This window comes from Rhineura floridana, chromosome 1, assembly GCF_030035675.1.
Source record: "Rhineura floridana isolate rRhiFlo1 chromosome 1, rRhiFlo1.hap2, whole genome shotgun sequence".
Lineage (NCBI taxonomy): Eukaryota > Metazoa > Chordata > Lepidosauria > Squamata > Rhineuridae > Rhineura > Rhineura floridana.
The window spans coordinates 148948849-148965542 of record NC_084480.1 but is presented as its reverse complement, the minus strand read 5'-3'; the positions used below and the strand labels follow the sequence as shown (position 1 = coordinate 148965542).

The 16694-nt window shown below is 44.5% G+C and overlaps 2 protein-coding genes and 1 non-coding gene across 8 annotated transcripts in view; all 3 read left to right on the top strand.

Annotated features, from left to right (window-relative positions):
• The window catches only part of ATN1 (atrophin 1), a 58500-nt gene extending 52991 nt beyond the window's left edge, over positions 1-5509 (top strand). For all 4 annotated transcript variants that reach the window (XM_061636808.1, XM_061636819.1, XM_061636788.1 and 1 more), the window contains 5 exons: positions 292-514; positions 940-1657; positions 2930-3073; positions 3598-3778; positions 5284-5509. In XM_061636808.1, coding sequence (XP_061492792.1) covers positions 292-514; positions 940-1657; positions 2930-3073; positions 3598-3778; positions 5284-5317 — 1300 coding nt within the window. In that variant the 3' untranslated portion in view covers positions 5318-5509. The remainder of the gene's footprint in view (positions 1-291; positions 515-939; positions 1658-2929; positions 3074-3597; positions 3779-5283) is intronic.
• A 3212-nt stretch (positions 5510-8721) lies between these two features.
• Positions 8722-8782, top strand: LOC133375981 (U7 small nuclear RNA). The gene has a single exon (XR_009760364.1). It is a non-coding gene; the product is annotated as a U7 small nuclear RNA (small nuclear RNA).
• Positions 8783-11635: 2853 nt separating this feature from the next.
• C1H12orf57 (chromosome 1 C12orf57 homolog) lies at positions 11636-14918 on the top strand. 3 transcript variants are annotated; one of them, XM_061636831.1, is made up of 3 exons: positions 11636-12006; positions 14134-14310; positions 14575-14918. In XM_061636831.1, exons 1-3 carry the CDS (start codon positions 11931-11933, stop codon positions 14721-14723), a joined length of 402 nt encoding a protein of 133 aa, XP_061492815.1. In that variant the 5' UTR covers positions 11636-11930; the 3' UTR covers positions 14724-14918. The 3 variants fall into 3 exon arrangements, with proteins under 3 accessions (XP_061492815.1, XP_061492824.1, XP_061492834.1); XM_061636840.1 differs by lacking the exon at positions 11636-12006 and adding an exon at positions 12181-12345; XM_061636850.1 differs by lacking the exon at positions 11636-12006 and adding an exon at positions 12521-13129.
• Positions 14919-16694: the final 1776 nt, after the last annotated feature.

Below are 16694 nucleotides of genomic sequence, written 5' to 3'. Positions count from 1 at the left end.
AGGGGCTTTATCCCAGTTCAAGGAGACATTCCCCACCCTGGAAAATGCACTTGAGGAGGGTGTTGAGCAGGGTCAATGTCTGGGGAGGAAGAATGGCTTAAGGAGAGTCCTGAGGGCCAGAAAGAGAGGCGTTTGGCCCCCGGGCCTGAGGTTCCCCAACCCTGTAGTAGAGGATACAAGTATGTGCACACTGTTCTCCTTTGAAGTCCCCTTTCTCCATTGTCCTCAGTTTTGGCCTTTCCTTCGTCTCCGCTTTATTTGGAGGCCAATGCCTTATCTCTTTCTTCACAGGTTCAATAAACACCTGGACCGCGGCTTCAATTCCTGCTCACGCACAGATCTCTACTTTGTGCCCCTGGATGGCTCCAAGCTGGCCAAGAAACGGGCAGATCTGGTTGAGAAGGTGCGCAGAGAGGCTGAACAGAAGGCCCGGGAAGAGAAGGAACGTGAAAGGGAGCGAGAGCGAGAGAAGGAACGAGAGAGGGAGAAGGAGAGGGAGCTGGAAAGAAGCGTGGTAAGTCCCAGCGCTGCTTTGCATGCAGCAGTGCCTGTTCCCGGGCATTTCCAGTTAAATTCCTGCCATTTTTCCAGTTAAAAGGATAGCAGGCTAGCATAACTGGGAAAGGTCTCTGCCAAAGGCTTTGCTTGGAGAGCCACTTCCAGTCAGAGCTGACATGGGGCCCACCAGATGTTGTTGGACAAACTGCCATCAGCCTCAGCCACCATGACCAAGGATGATGGGAGTTGGGAGTCCAGCAATATCTGGAGAGCACCGCATTGACTACCCCTGGTGCCAGGCTGGATGAATGAATGGCCTGACTCAGTACAAGGCCTTTTCAGTTGCATGTGATGTAGGATATCTCCCTGTTAATTAAAACAACAGCCCGTTTGAAGAAGAAAATACTGTGCATTGAACATCATCTCTCTGATCTCTTGCAGAAGGTGGCCCAAGAAGGCCGACCAGTGGAGTGTCCATCTCTTGGCCCTGTCTCTCACCGCCCATCTTTTGAACAAGGCAGTGCTGTGGCTACTGTCCCACCCTACCTGGGCCCTGACACACCAGCTCTCCGCACCCTCAGCGAGTACGCCCGGCCCCACGTCATGTCTCCGAGTAACCGCAACCACCCCTTCTATGTCCCACTGGGTGCCGTTGACCCAGGACTGCTGGGTTACAACGTGCCAGCTATCTACAGCAGCGACCCAGCCACACGGGAGAGGGAGCTGAGAGAACGGGAGGCCCGTGAGCGAGAGCTCAGGGACCGCGACCTGCGTGAGCGCCTTAAGCCTGGCTTTGAAGTGAAGCCTGCCGAGTTGGAGCAGCTCCATGCTGTGCCCAGCGCCACCATGGATCCTTTCCCACGCCACGGCGGTCTAGCTCTGCAGGCAGGCCCAGGCCTGCACCCTGCTTTCCCTTTCCACCCAGGGCTGGGCCACTTGGAGCGGGAGAGGCTAGCACTGGCGGCCGGCCCAGCCTTGCGCCCCGACATGTCTTATGCGGAGCGATTAGCAGCCGAGCGGCAGCATGCAGAGAGAGTGGCCGCTCTGAGCAACGACCCCTTGGCCCGGCTGCAGATGCTCAACGTGACTCCCCACCACCACCAGCATTCCCACATCCACTCCCACCTCCACCTCCACCAGCAGGATGCCATCCACGCAGGTGAGAAGAGCTCACTGTCCCCAGCACTGAGTCACAGACTGTGTGGCAGGCGTCTTTCTGGAACCTGGGTTGGGTTGAGTGCAGTGTGTGTTGCTTGTAGGCCCAGTTCTCAGTAAGGTGCTAAGCCTGTGCCTTGACTATGCCACTTCAGACTGCAGGTGGGGATTCACGTGAATGAACACTTCTCCATACAAAATAACTGCCTACCCCTGGAAGACTAGGGTGTCTGGAACAGGGCTGGACTAGAATCATTCTCCCTAACATACCGTCTGCGTGAAGGGAATTTCTGACCCCCACCTGCTGTCTGAAATGGTACAGCCCAGACACAGGTTTATTACCTCACCTAGAAGTAAGCTGTAAGGAACGTGCTGTTCCTGTCAGCCTAGAAATGCCAATGAATTCATTAGTTGACTAGACTGGTTGTTTTCAACCGTTATAGCCTTGATTGCAAGTTAAAAGTGGAACTCTGTTTCTTTGAGAGGAGGCTTCAGGAGATCTCCCTCTTTGCTACCTCTGGACTTTTTCTGTGCTCCACCCTCCATCTCTCTCTGCTCTGGGTGACTTATGTGACTGGGTGTGTGCGTTTTAATTAATTAATTAATCTGTCAAAATTCTTAACCAAAATAATCCAAATTTTGCATGGGCAAATGCCGGATTCATCCACTTGAATAATTTTATTCAAATCAGCAACTGATCATGCAGAATTGTTGCTTGCATAATTTATTCTGCTTCTGATAGCCAGGGAAGGGACGTGAATCCTGCAGAGCACTGAAGTCCCACCCCTTAACCACATGCACATTTTATTCAATCATTTCTCTTGGGCTCTGTAATTTCCCTAGACATTGCCCATACTTGGAGTCTTATCTTTGCACCCATGAGAACTAGAACCTTGTTGAGATTCTAAGGCCTCTGTTCACTTGAATCAGACCACTCCATGAGCGTTTGCGTAGTGACACTAATGTGAGCAGTGAGCAAAGAAGTCCTTGGTCCAGCCTTATCTCAGCTATGAACTCACTATGGCTGTAGAGGTTAGACACAATCCTCTCTGCATGAGCCACACATCTGCAACATATGAATAATATTGGTCTCCTTTACAGGGATGTTGTAAGGATTACTGAAATAAATGCCATATAAATGCTAAAATATGTCAGCATAAATACAAAGAACCAGGAAGAAAGTGCACTTGAATTCAGTACATATCGCACAACACTCCCCCCCCCGTTGCTCTCCATCCTGTGTCAGAAGCTAACTGTTTAATCTCCACTTTCTCAGCTTCTGCCTCTGTTCACCCTCTTATTGATCCACTGGCTTCTGGGTCACATCTCACCCGGATACCATACCCAGCTGGTACCATCCCTAATCCACTCCTTCCTCATCCACTCCATGAAAATGAGGTGCTGCGCCACCAGCTGTTTGGTAAGAGCTTTGTAAGGGATGGGGAAAGCAAAGGCAGATGGGCAGTATCAAGATTTGGGGGCAGTGAAGAGACCTGCTGGACAGAAAGGAAGCAGTAGTGTGAGAAAATGGATGGGAGGAGAGCTCATGGGGAGGGCCGGATGGTGGTGGTCTAGAACAGCAAAACAGCGGTGATTTGGAGGCAAGGACCTGAATGGAAAGCAGGGGACGAGCTATGATAATAGACTCTGGAGACTGGTCTTCTCAAGTACATTGTGTGCTCATTTTCTGCTTTAAGTCAGTCTTTCACCCTTTTATTGATGGAGACAGAAGGGAAAATGTGCATGTCAGCAGGTCACGTCATCTTATACAGCAGGGAATGATGGCAGGTGCATTTTTCTCACCACGACTAGGTGCCCCCGCTGAAATTCTGTGCCTCTGTTAAAGGTAAAGGGCCCTGTAGTATCTCATCTCCCCAACTAGGCATTAGCACTAGGTTACATGATCACCACATGGGGTTTGTTCTAATTTCTCTTTGGCTGCAGCTGCCCCCTACCGAGACCTGCCTGGTTCTCTCTCTGCGCCGATGTCTGCAGCACATCAGCTCCAAGCCATGCACGCACAGTCGGCAGAACTGCAGCGCCTGGCTCTAGAACAGCAACAGTGGCTGCATGCCCACCACCCTCTGCATGGAGTGCCACTCCCCACACAGGAGGATTACTACAGGTTTGTGGCTTTTTTGTGGGGTAGGAGTGGCCAATATGTGAAGGGGCCAGTGGGATCCAGGAGTTGAATATTAAGAAGGTACCTGTTTTAAGGCACAGCTGCCAGTCTTCTTCTTAAGGTGAGAGATCTATAGTTTTCATACTGTGTTTTGACCTTTAAAACCGTAAACAGCCTTGGAAGTTAAGCAAGTGGCAGTTGGAAAGAGGGTCTTTTCTGTGATGGTGCCCATACTCAGGAACTCTCTCCCTAGACATGCTCACTTGGTGCCTTCATTGCTCTTTCAGGCACCAGGCAAAGTCCATCCTGTTCTACCAGGCTTTTAGTGATGTTTAGAATCTTTTCATTGGTTTTAGCTGCTATCTTTATCTTGCTTCTAATATAGTCTTTTTTTCCCTTTCTTTCTTCGTGGTGCTTTTTATTTAAGATGTTACTTTTTATGTTTTCATTTATTAAGTTTTCTGTAAGCTGCCTTCAGGGCACTGGTCAAAAGACAGGCTGTAAATCCTACAAACAAAATATTGTGTTTTAATGCTTTTTATTTGTTGCTGTTTTGATTTTTTGTAAGTTTCCCTGGGAACCTGTCAAAAGGTGGAGTAGAAATAAACAAAATAACGTTTATATTATTATTTATTTCATTATGAATCACTTTCCATGAGGATTGAAATTGAGTACTTGACTGTAAAGGGCCTTTAATCCTCCCCGTCCCATTAAACGTCTTTCCCAAGGCAAGAGAACAAGACTGCTTAATATAGGCGGGCCCCGCTTATACGGCAGGTTCCATTCCGGACTGCCGCCATAAAGCGGAAATCGCCGTAAAGCGGAACCCATTGAGCATAATGGGGCGCGTTGCACGAAAATGCCGCAAAATCAGCATTAAAACAGGGAATTCCCCCTAATTGAAAGCCACCACATTAGCAGAACGCTGGAAAGCGAAGCGCCGGTAAGCGGGGCCCTACTGTACAGTCTTTTGCCAACCTGGTGCCCTCCAGGTCTTTTGGATGAGGGCTTTAGTCCAAAACACCAGGACGGCATGAAGCTGGCAAAAGGCTGACTTAATAGATGGCAGTAGCTGTTAGAAAATAAGAGAACCAAAGGCTACTGATCTGGGAGACAATTATGGCTTGCACAGTTGGGGGAAAGACATATATTTCTGACCTACAAGAAACAGTCCAGCAAGACGTTGTTGTGCACTGGCTGCATTTTAAGAGAATGAGTTACAGGACAGTATTACTGTGCTCTTGTGGAACTTCCATTGTTTTCAGTACGGCTGCTTTGAGTGTGATGAGCAGCAGGGGATTGGCAGCTGGATTTGCCACCCTCAGCACCAAAATGTCCTGCTTTGGGTCCTTTCTGACATGTGATGAGCACTGTGCCACCAGAAAAGACTGCTAAGGGAGTTCTTTGAAAGCAGTTAAATTGTCTTCAAATGTGCTAAATAAAATGTCCACGTTAATGGGGTTCTGCTCATTCTTCCCCCTCCATTTTTTTCTTGTTCTTTTCCCCAGTCACCTGAAAAAAGAAAGTGACAAGCCCCTCTAAATGGATCCCATTCCCCATGATGACGTCATTGCCCCTCTTGCTGGTGCTGCTGCTTCTGCAAGAGAGAGAGAGAGAGAGAGAGAGAGAGAGAGGAAGATTGACCAACTAAACCCTGGGCGAAGGGGAGCTGCACAGTGACACAACTTCTAATGTTGTTTAATGGAAGAGTAAAGAAACCAGAATAGCCGTGGTGGGAGGGAGGGAGGGAGGGAGGGAGGGAGGCAAAAGGAAAGGACAGTGGGGTGTGAAACACCAACAAGGATTTTGGACAAATGGCCCAACGTCCCCTTGCATCCCATAAGTAAAGGTATAAACCATCATGCCATCTCTTTTCTGTCCTCTCCTACCCCTACAGTCCTTGGGCAGATGTCGCTAATCAGCAGGAATCCAAACCATGGTGGGACTAACTATGCCTCTTTCCTTCATGAACTGACACAAAAGATAGTCCAAAGGAATAATGAAGGCACCATGGGACTTTTCAAGAAGGCATTGTGCCACGTTCTTGCTCAACCCTTGAGAGATTGGACCGAGTCAAAGAGGTGCATAGCACCAGAGGACTGTTCCAAGAGGGCAGCCTGCTTTTTTATCCATGTCTCGAGGGAGCATTGCTGGTTGTGGAGTGTGTGGGACTGTTTTCAGGATGGCATCTGCTCTTTCTCTTCCCACTTCATGGGTGTGGCGGGGGGGAGAGATCAATGCAGCTAAGTGATGCAAGGCATGGTGGGACTTTCCATGATGGCAGCTGCCCCTTTTCCCTTCACCCATTCCAGTTGATGTACTTTTAACTCATGCACATTCTGTTAGACGTGGCAGTTTTGCGTAGCAATTTGTGATTCCTTGATCTCCCCGTGTGTGTGTCTAATCTCACGGTTGTATATCTTGATCTGTCCTCATATATATTTACATAAGAACATTAAAAGATACCCAGTTATGGGAGAAGAATCTCCCTACACACCCAATTCCCCCAACACACACATTCTAATAATAATTTATATTTAAATACAGCTCTTACAGAAAAAGAAGCCAGCCAAGCAACAAAAAGAAGCCTTCTGGAAACTCTTCTGTTTTGTTCATTTTCTGCACACGCAGGGGCTGCTACCAAGAGAATAAGATTTTGAAACTACATCCCCTTGCTATTTTGTTGCAAAGTGTTGAAGTGGAAAAGGACACCTCTGGGAACAGGATCTGTTGCTCTAGACTCAAGTCTAGAGACAATGTGTGTGTGTGTTTTATGGGAGCTCTCCTTTCACCAATGCTCTGCACCTCAATGTTTCCTGACATCTTGCGTTTGGGTGCATGAACCCCTTTTCCTTGTAGTCTAATGCCTTGGATAACCCACAATCTTTATTTCTGTTTTCTTGCTGCTCTTTCAACATTAGTAGAATCCCCAGATCTGAGGGACAACGAAAGGCTTCAGGTTTGGGGAAAAATGAGGTTTAGGTAAGGTTTCACTGCCCTCACTTTGCTTTACATCCCTGGTGATAGGGATCAACTCTTAAAAATAGTAGGCTCACCAGGAATTAATTCTGTGTAGTGGAGGAATGCACAGATGCATATACTCATGTGTAAGATAACATGACCCATTGACAGACATAATTTATTTGATCTCTCCTCTTTTTCTTTGGGATGGAATGCACGAATCAGTATCATGCACAGCACCTTACTTGCACAATGAGTTATTCATGTGGGGGGGATGCACACTGCTCTTGCATAATGTAGAGAAAAATCAAGTAAGTCTGTTAGCTGTCAGAGGTAAATATCCCTACTATTAGCTTGAAATGAATTACCAGTACCTATCCAAACAGCACCTCCTAAATCGCCAAGCTAGTATATAGCTCCACAAAAAAAGTGTGTGTAAAGGTGACATAAGGTGGCGGCCCTGGTGTTAATGCTGAATATAGGGCAAGAGGAAAACAGAAAGAGCCAGGAAAATGTTGCCTTTGTGTACTACAAGCCTAACATAAAATACTGTACAAAATGGGATGTCCCCCCCCCAGTGGATCAGAGGGGCAGGACACAAAATGAACTGGGCCATAATATAGACCACCATGCCTGTCTCCATGATACTTGGGTCAGAATTAGGACATGGTTCAGAGTGCAAAAGGCAGTACATGTGCCAGGGCCCAGCTGCACCACAGACCTAGGCAAGCTATATGAGGGGTGGGGGTAGGCCCTCTCAGGGGTCCAGAGAAGCCTGGCCACTTCCAGTTTTTGAGATCCCTGCCATAATAAAACTTTAAAATGACAAAACACAAAACAAAGTAAGGCTCCAAAAAGAGAATAAGTAGTTTATGTAATCCACTGATCTGAGAGGGACGCGTTCATCATGGTCTCATCTTGTGCCATCAGAACTGATAAATATTTTTATTAATATTTATGAGCATTGTTACTCTTTAATTTGGCTAAAATTTCTATTGGTTAACCAAAGAATTATGTATTTCAGAAGCATACCCTTTATCTGCTTAAATTTGCAGCTCTAATCTGAGGATATATCCCATTTTGGCCCAATGACCATAAAAAACAAGTTGCAAAACTTGCCAAATATAGCAATTTGCCCTACTGTACTGTATTGAGCTTCAGGCAGAAGCCAAATGGCTCTCCTGCCCTCCCCCTCTATTGGTTCTGGGAGGACAGCAAGAATGGGCATTTCAATGGCAGTACTTTGTAGATTTTAAGGGAAGGGAAGGTGAGTGAGTGGGCAGATCTAACAGCAACAGTGCAAATACCTGTTAAGTGACAGAACCAGCTGGAGTTTGTGGCACTTCAGGGTAAGAGGAAGAAGCTAGCGTAGAGTCGGTCTTGCATTCTTTGTTGCCTGCTTTCACAGCCTTACAAGATTACCTGCTTCCTTGCCTTAATAAACTAAAAGGAAACCCGAGTCACGAAGGGTTATGTAAAGTACACTAGTGTACCAATGCTTTTGTATTTGTGCCCGTCTTAGAAAGCTAGTTGCACAACATCAAACTTCGTGCATCCATTCAAAAATCCACCAAGACCCTAAACATTTAACTATTTCCTGTCTCCGTGGAGCGCCATCATGAAGCACCCCGGTTTCCTTAAACGGGGAAAGAACAAAACACTAACCAAGAACCATTCCTTCTCTTCCGCTTTGAAACCCCGCATCCTTTTTCCAGCTCCTCCCCTGGGATTTGTCACTAGAGGGGCGCAGCCTTCAGTCACTGCAACCAATGAAAGCAATCTCATTAGCATGTGAGCTCTACGGTAGAGAAACGTTCGTTTTAAAGGGTAAATAGATAAATCCCTCAGAAAATATCGTTGTATTTTTTAAATCATAGTTAATGCTCCATGTTTTACTACCAGGAATGATAGCGTTAAGAGTTTGCTCGCCATCACTAGCTCCATCGTCTGTGCTCCGTGGGTAAACGCCAAGCGCACATTTTGCTTAGTGATTTCAGCTCTTTTTGTATTTGTCTAGTAGGCTTTCTGCTTGAGCGGAGAGCCTCCTTAATACTGGTTAAATAGTAATTTTGAACGCTGCTATGTTTCTTATATTTGCTTGTTAATGGACGCTTGCTGTTTCAAACGATGGGGCGAACGGCTATAAACCTTTCGTACTTCCAAATTTCTGAATGTAGGTATTTCAATACCAAATACTTCATAAAAGACCCAGAGAATCTTGCATTCCTTCATAACAAATATTCTTAGGACACTACACTATGCTGGCAAAGTTTGTTGTTTTAAATTAAAGTTTTTTTTAAATATAACTCCTATTTAAATCAATGAGAATTAAATGTACTTAAGTATGCCTTTATACTGTGCCCCTTGGTATTTGCAATGCTACTAACGGCACATTTGTATAAATGCGACCAAAACTTCAGTATTTATGCAGCTACCTCCCCTTCATATGTTGTTATGTGCCTCCAAGTCGACTACGACTTATGGCGACCCTATGAATCGGTGACCTCCAAGAGCATCTGTCACGAACCACCCTGTTCAGATCTTGTAAGTTCAGGTCTGTGGCTTCCTTTACGGAATCAATCCATCTCTTGTTTGGCCTTCCTCTTTTTCTACTCCCTTCTGTTTTACCAGCATTATTATCTTTTCTAATAAATCATGTCTTCTCATGATGTGTCCAAAGTATGATAACCTCAGTTTCATAATTTTAGCTTCTAATTATAGTTCTAGTTTAATTTGTTCTAACACCCAATTATTTGTCTTTTTCGCAGTCCATGGTATCTGCAAAGCTCTCCTCCAACACCACATTTCAAATGCGTTGATTTTTCTCTTACCAGCTTTTTTCACTGTCCAACTTTCACATCCATACATAGAGATTGGGAATACCATGGTCTGAATGATCCTGACTTTAGTGTTCAGTGATACATCTTTGCATTTGAGGACCTTTTCTAGTTCTCTCACAGCTGCCCTCCCCAGTCCTAGCCTTCTTCTGATTTCTTGATTATTGTCTCCATTGGGGTTAATGACTGTGCCAAGGTATTGATAATCCTTGACAAGTTCAACGTCCTCATTGTCAACTGTAAAGTTATACATAAATCTTCTGTTGTCATTACTTTAGTCTTTTTGACGTTCAGCTGTAGTCCTGGTTTTGTGCTTTCCTCTTTAACTTTCAACAGCATTTGTTTCAAATCATTACTGGTTTCTGCTAGTAGTATGGTATCGTCTGCATATCTTAAATTATTGACATTTCTCCCTCCAATTTTCATACCTCCTTCATCTTGGTCCAATCCTGCTTTCCGTATGATATGTTCTGCGGATAGATTAAATAAATAGGGTGATAAAATACACCCCTGTCTCACATCTTCTGATGGGGAACCAACCGGTTTCTCCATATTCTGTCCTTACAGTAGTCTCTTGTCCAAAGTATAGGTTGCGCATCAGGACAATCAGATGCTGTGGCACCCCCATTTCTTTTAAAGTATTCCATAGTTTTTCATGATCTACACAGTCAAAAGCTTTGCTGTAATCTATAAAGCACAAAGTGATTTTCTTCTGAAATTCCTTGGTCTATTCTAATACCCAGCGTATGTTTGCGATATGATCTCTGGTGCCTCTTCCATTTCTAAATCCAGCTTGGACATCTGGCATTTCTCGCTCCATATATGGTAAGAGCCTTTGTTGTAGAATCTTGAGCATTACTTTACTTGCATGGGATATTAAGGCAATAGTTCAATAATTACTGCATTCCCTGGGATCCCCTTTCTTTGGAATTGGGATGTATATGGAATGCTTCCAGTCTGTGGGCATTGTTTAGTTTTCCATATTTCTTGACAGATTTCTGTCAAACTTTGGACAGATTCAGTCTCAGTAGCTTGTAGCAACCCTATTGGTATGCCATCTATTCCTGGTGATTTGTTTCTTCCAAGTATTTTAAGAGCAGCTTTCACCTCGCATTCTAAAATTTCTGGTTCTTCATCATACGGTTCCTCTGTGAATGAATCTGTCATCCTGGCATCTCTTTTATAGAGTTCTTCAGTGTAATGCTTCCATCTTCCTTTTATTTCATCTTCCCTTTATATATAATATTTATTTATTTCCACATTTATTTATGATCCAAGGAGCACAATGTGGAGTAAAACAAGGTTCTCCCTCTCCCGATTTTATCCTCACAACAACCCTGCGAGGTAGGTTAGGCTGAGAGACTGTAACTGACCCAGGGTCACCCATTGAGCTTCATGGCTGAGTGGGGATCTCAACCCTGGTCTCCCAGGTCCTTATCCGACACTCTGAAAACTACACCACACTGGCACTGTCTCAGTCATCCGTGCAATAAACTTGTAAGGGTGACCAATAAAAATGTAATGCATCTTTCTTTTAAGTATTTGTTAGGTGCTTTTATGAACAGTAATGGGGTTACCAACTCGACTGCCTCTGAATTCCTGAAGAACAGATTGGAACTGAAGATTTCCGTTTGTAGCCTGCACTTTTAACCCATACCAGTCTGGAACCCTGCCCCTTGTTTTGAAAGCACGGCTGTAACAGATCCGTGGGATACATTAGCCCCCTGACCCAGGTACTACAAGAATCCCGTAGCCCTCCATAGCCTGCATCCAGTCGCCGAGGAAGCAAAAACACGCCCAGAGAGCGAGGGAAGGTGAAGGAAGGCAAAGATCAAAAGACCACCATGGTCAGCAACCTGTGTCCAGTACTGACTGCCCAGAATGATGCTTCTGGGAAGCCGACAAAGAGGGCAGGGAGGAAAGAGGACCCCCCCCCCAAAGCTAGGATCTAGAGATATACTGTCTCTGCACCTGGAGGTTCTATTTAGCAGTAAACTAACGATGCATCGTGGCTGGTAGGATTGGGACAGTAATACAGGAGCGGAGCGTTTCAGCTCGGTTTGCCGCGCGGAAGTGGGGAGGCGGAGATTAGAGGAACATTCACTCGTTCAGAGGGCGGGGTTTTGGAAGGCCGCTGTTTCTTTCTCTCTTTCTGGGGATGCGATTTAGGGACCTGCATCGCTTCTCCGGTCTGGAGTTCGGCTCCTCCCGCGCCTGAAAGGAGTTGAGTCCTTCAGGGCAGGGAGCAGCAAAAGAAGCCGAAGCACCGTGACGCCTGTTCGGGCACTTCATCCGTCGTCGCCCGCTTGTTCCGATCTCTTGGCTCTCTCCTTGCTTGCTGGCCTTCATTCAGCCGCATGTCAAGTCTGCAGCGCCCCGTGGCTTCGTCGGCCCAGGCCCAGCCCGTCTCCCTAAACGCGGAGCAAGCCAAAGGTGAGAGGGCATGCAGTGGGGGCGATTGGGTTCAGGCCTCGTTGCCCGCCCAGGACGGTATAGAGAGCAGCTAAAGCCGCCATCTCTCTCCCGAGTGATGGAACCGGGATTATGGGGGATGAACATTTGTTATCCCTGCGCGGAAGCAACTGTTCCTGACCCGGAAGCTCTGCCCCATAAACTCAGATATAGCTGTGGTAACTCAATAGGAATGACAGAAATGGCATTCTGCACGTGAACAGAGGTACTCTGTTGGTGGTGTTTACTCCAGGGCTGAGCCATGCCCTATCTCAGCAATATTAAAAGGACGACTCAGAGAAAAGCAACAGGCGAAGTCAAGTAGGCAAGAGAAGGAACAGATGATTTCCAGCTCCTATAGAAATATCTCTTCTCCAGGGGGAATTATATAATAATGAAACAGACATACCATTGCATTCTTTCTCACACTCTGTTTGTGGAGGAGTGCAACTCTAAGCTTGACTAAAGGAAAGTATTTTTTGCTGCACAATCCTTCATTTTCACAGATGTTGAGGCTCTATGAAAATTTGGCATATTATAAAATGCATGTATAAAATGCTTTAGAATGTTCAAACCAGTAAGAGTTTTACAATAATGCCCCCTCCTAGGCAGAGGTAATGTTGCTAGCAGTGGCAATTTATCAAAACTATTTCCAAATCTTCTATGTGAAAAAGTGAACATTTCTACCATGCATTGATTAAAATTTAGCAGGGTCACTCAGGAGCCAGATGAAATTGCTTTGTGGGACACATTTCAACTGGAAATCCTATCCCTGATGCACAGAAACAGTGGTTTTCTGACAATGTTCTGAGAAACCCTGGGGTTACTTGGAAACTTATTAGGGATGTTCAATGAGAAGATCACAGACAAGCCTGCCTGAAGGTCAGCATGTGCACCATTACCCAGCAGCGTGCATTTACACATACAAGTCTACATCTGTATTGCTACTTATTAGGGATTTGCTTAATTTAAGTGAGCAGGAGCCTTTTTGTTGTCGCTGCTAACTAGGAATCAGACACTCTTGTCAATCTACCGCAAATCTTTAAGCAGTTTAACAGTAGATCTGGATCTACTTTTCTGGGACAACAGTCGTGCTCAATTGTAGGTATGTAAAAAGGGCTGAAGTGACACACAGCCTGAACTTCCTGTAAAAATGGAAACAGTGGTGGTGTTCTGACTCTTGGCATTCCTGTGGCAAAACCTATCACTTTCTAGTGGAAGTTAGAGGAATGAAACAGCTGAACTGTAGACTGGAATACTAATAAGGACTGTGATATATATTTTTCTAGACCTTTTCTCTCTGTGGCCCCAACATGACTGGAAAGCATTCTGCTTGAACTTGGAGCCAAGTTTGTACATTATTAGAATCAAATGGTAACATTGTAAAGTGCATTGTACCACTGTAGGGTATGGATGGGAAGACTGTTTGAATACTCCCCATGAACGAAGCTGTGTGCATACAAAAGTAGCATCTCTGGGATAGCTTTTAACAGTCGCCACCATTCCACAGCCTGAAGTTGTATAGTCCAGGTCAATTTTTATAGCTTGTTTTCTGTTCCTTGTTATAGTCAGGGCCTGAGTGTCCACTCTTAGAAGACTCCCCAGAATCCTCTGCTAACTGCTACACAAAGAGTTCCACAGCAAATGAGTTCATAAGGGAAGGTTTACTGAATACCATACAATTGAAACCCACCGTATGAAAGTGTATTTGTGAAACTGGATGTTGCACAGTCTGTGGTGCTCCAATGAAACTGAAGGGTTTTTCTCAGTTCCTGTCCGTTCTGTCTTAAACTGGACTGTTTTGTTGCAGAAGAAACTCTCCTGTGAAGGGACAATGGCAATGGTACTAGTTTGTCTTATTCTTCTTCCCTGTTCCAGGAACTTGGCTTTGCCTTCGCTGGGAGCCTTGCCTCTGTGATAAGCCTCGTTGCAATGCTTTGTATATGTAATGCTTGGTAGTCATCCCTAGCAATTTGAGATTTGGAATCTGACTATTATGTCTACTAGTATTAGCAGGTGGCGCATGTGCTTGCTTATTCCACGTGCTGTGTATACAATTCACATGATTGTTATTGCTTACAGCAATATTTTTTCTGCTTTCTTCCATAGTGGTTCTGGCTGAAGTGATCAAGGCATTTGGTTCACCAGAAAATGCCCAGCGCATGGAGGAGGCAAGGGAGAATGCCTGCAATGACATGGGCAAGATGCTCCAGTTCTTGCTGCCTGTGGCTACCCAGATCCAGCAGGATGTGATCAAAGCCTATGGGTTCAGTAATGATGGGGAAGGTGAGTTCAAAGTGCCAGATTATATGGAAGTGCAGGGGAAGGGGTTATACAGGCCCCTGTGTTTGTGGAATAATACAACACAAACTATGTTGTGGCTAATGGACATTGGGGGCAATGGAAGTCACCTGTTGTTCAGGTGAATCAAAGGAGGCTTCCTTGCAGACCATGCCGTCCAGGGGATAATTGTAAGTAAAGCAATAAGGTGTCAAAGTCATGATGAATAGATTTCTTTTCAGAGCATTTATCCTTTTTTTTCTTTGCCAGGAGTCCTAAAGTTTGCCCGATTGATAAAATCTTATGAGTCTCAGGATCCGGAAATTGCAAGCATGTCTGGGAAGTTAAAATCCATGTTCCTCCCTCCGATGACTCTGCCTCCACATGGGACTGGGACAGGGGGTGTTGCAGCATCATGAAGCTGGCAACTTCTGCTGCCTTTGCCTATCTGAATTATGTAACTGTCCTTGCTGCAGTGTTAGAATTAACTGGATTCTGGGAGATTCTTTTCTTTCCGTGTCATGAGAGATGTTTTTGACTCCTGTGTACAGCCCTTGTTTTGCATTATGTATGAATTATTTTTGTGCTTGTGAATTAAAAAAAAATTGTAAATATCTTCTGACAGAATCTCTCTGTTCCAGCCCTCCTAACTCCTACCTCACACTGGGAAAGAGTTTTGGTGAATGCAAGATAGAAGAAATCAGATGTTGCTGTAGCATACTCCATTCCTGTCCTGTTGACCCACACTCAGTAGTGGCATTTACATAAATTCAGCTGGGTCTGTGATAGTAAATATGTCAGGGCCCAGACCTGGTTAGTGGCATATCAGAATGATTGAAGTATATTTTCCCACAATTTTGGCTATCTAAAAAATGGTTAATGCATTGTGTGAGACACTGACTGCTATAGAAGTCCAAAAGGGGCACATCAGTCCATTTCTTTCTTGAAATTGAATGCACAAAATGTATCCCCAAATAGTTAAAGTTCTACCACTCTGGCTGCAAAACAGATTACCGGGGGATAATAGATTTGTTCATGTCTTCCTGAAAACAAGGGCCAACAATTTTACCTCATAAATCATTTTATCTTGGGAGTGCCCTACAGTAGCCATATTTTTAATAAATGTTTTTATTTCCGTTTTTATAATATTTAATAACAATACAAAATACTACAATGCAATACAGAGCAGTCATACAATTCATATCAATGTCAATTACATATTTCATTGGTCCAGTTATGTGGAAGAACAAAAATAAAGCACCAGTTGTGAAATAAATAACTTAGGTTCATAAGAAAATAGATGTAGTATACAATTTACCTCAGGAGATCCCTCCATAATGGGGAAAGTTTCTTCGGGAAATCAACCAGACCACTCTGCAAGAACTTTTACTAATACCCACACAAGTGTCTCTCAGCATTTGGGATGGTCAAAACAAAGATGGCAAGGAGAAAAAAAACTCATTACCTTTTAGTTTATGGTGGCAAGAATGATTGTTACTCCTTTCTGGAAGCATCTTGAGGGAGCCACTGTTGGGGCCTTGTATGGTAAAGTGGGTTTTGTCAATTCAAAAAAGCTGACTCAAAAGATTTGTCTGCTCAAGGTTAAAAAAAAAAAGGCAAGTTTTCTTCTGTATGGTATGACTTTATTACATTCACAATGGGACATAAGCAGTCTTAGCGTAGCATGCACCTGTGTGGAATCGGTAGCAAACAAGATCCCTGTTATGGAGTATGCAGAAAAATATGGCTGAGCTGACATTTGAGACTAACGTGATCCTGTGGAAAGAGCAGATATGTTTATGACTGATGTTTTTCTTTTATGTTTTGTATACGAATTTTCCTGTTTTCTTGTTTTGGTAAGATTTCTTTGCAATTCTCTAATTTTGAAAATCAATAAAAATAATTTAAAAATTAGCAAATTTATCTGACAATCAAGTGCAGCACTCCAGAGGGAACAAAACAATATTGGACTGTGGGAATTCCATTGCTCCTTCACGTACGTGAATCTTGGTGGCAGTAAACAGGGGAATAGGTTTCCACAGCAATCAGAAATGTGCATCAATGCGTCCAGAATGCATGCTGAATATGCTCATACATGTAAAGATGCTTGCTACTGCCTTTCCTATGACTTAGAAGCCTGGAATTTTCAGAGTACATGTAGCTATTACAATAAATGTATGAAAATAGGACGTTGACATTCAGGATATGAAATTTGCCTTGTAATAAAGGCCAGCTCTCCTGTACAGAACAAGTCAACCTACATGGGGACAAATGCTGGGCCATGGGAGTTCCATTGTCACTTCATACACTTGAATGAGCTTACAATGAAGGCAGATTTCCAATAGCAGCCAGAAACTTTTATTTATACTTGCAAAAAGCAATCCCTATGT

Excerpts from the sequence above, each read along its gene's own strand:
- C1H12orf57 (XM_061636831.1), top strand. The coding sequence starts at position 11,931 with ATGTCAAGTCTGCAGCGCCCCGTGGCTTCGTCGGCCCAGGCCCAGCCC. Across the intron at positions 12,007-14,133 it reads AAACGCGGAGCAAGCCAAAG|TGGTTCTGGCTGAAGTGATC; the intron begins GTGAGAGGGCAT and ends TTTCTTCCATAG. Across the intron at positions 14,311-14,574 it reads GTTCAGTAATGATGGGGAAG|GAGTCCTAAAGTTTGCCCGA; the intron begins GTGAGTTCAAAG and ends TTTCTTTGCCAG.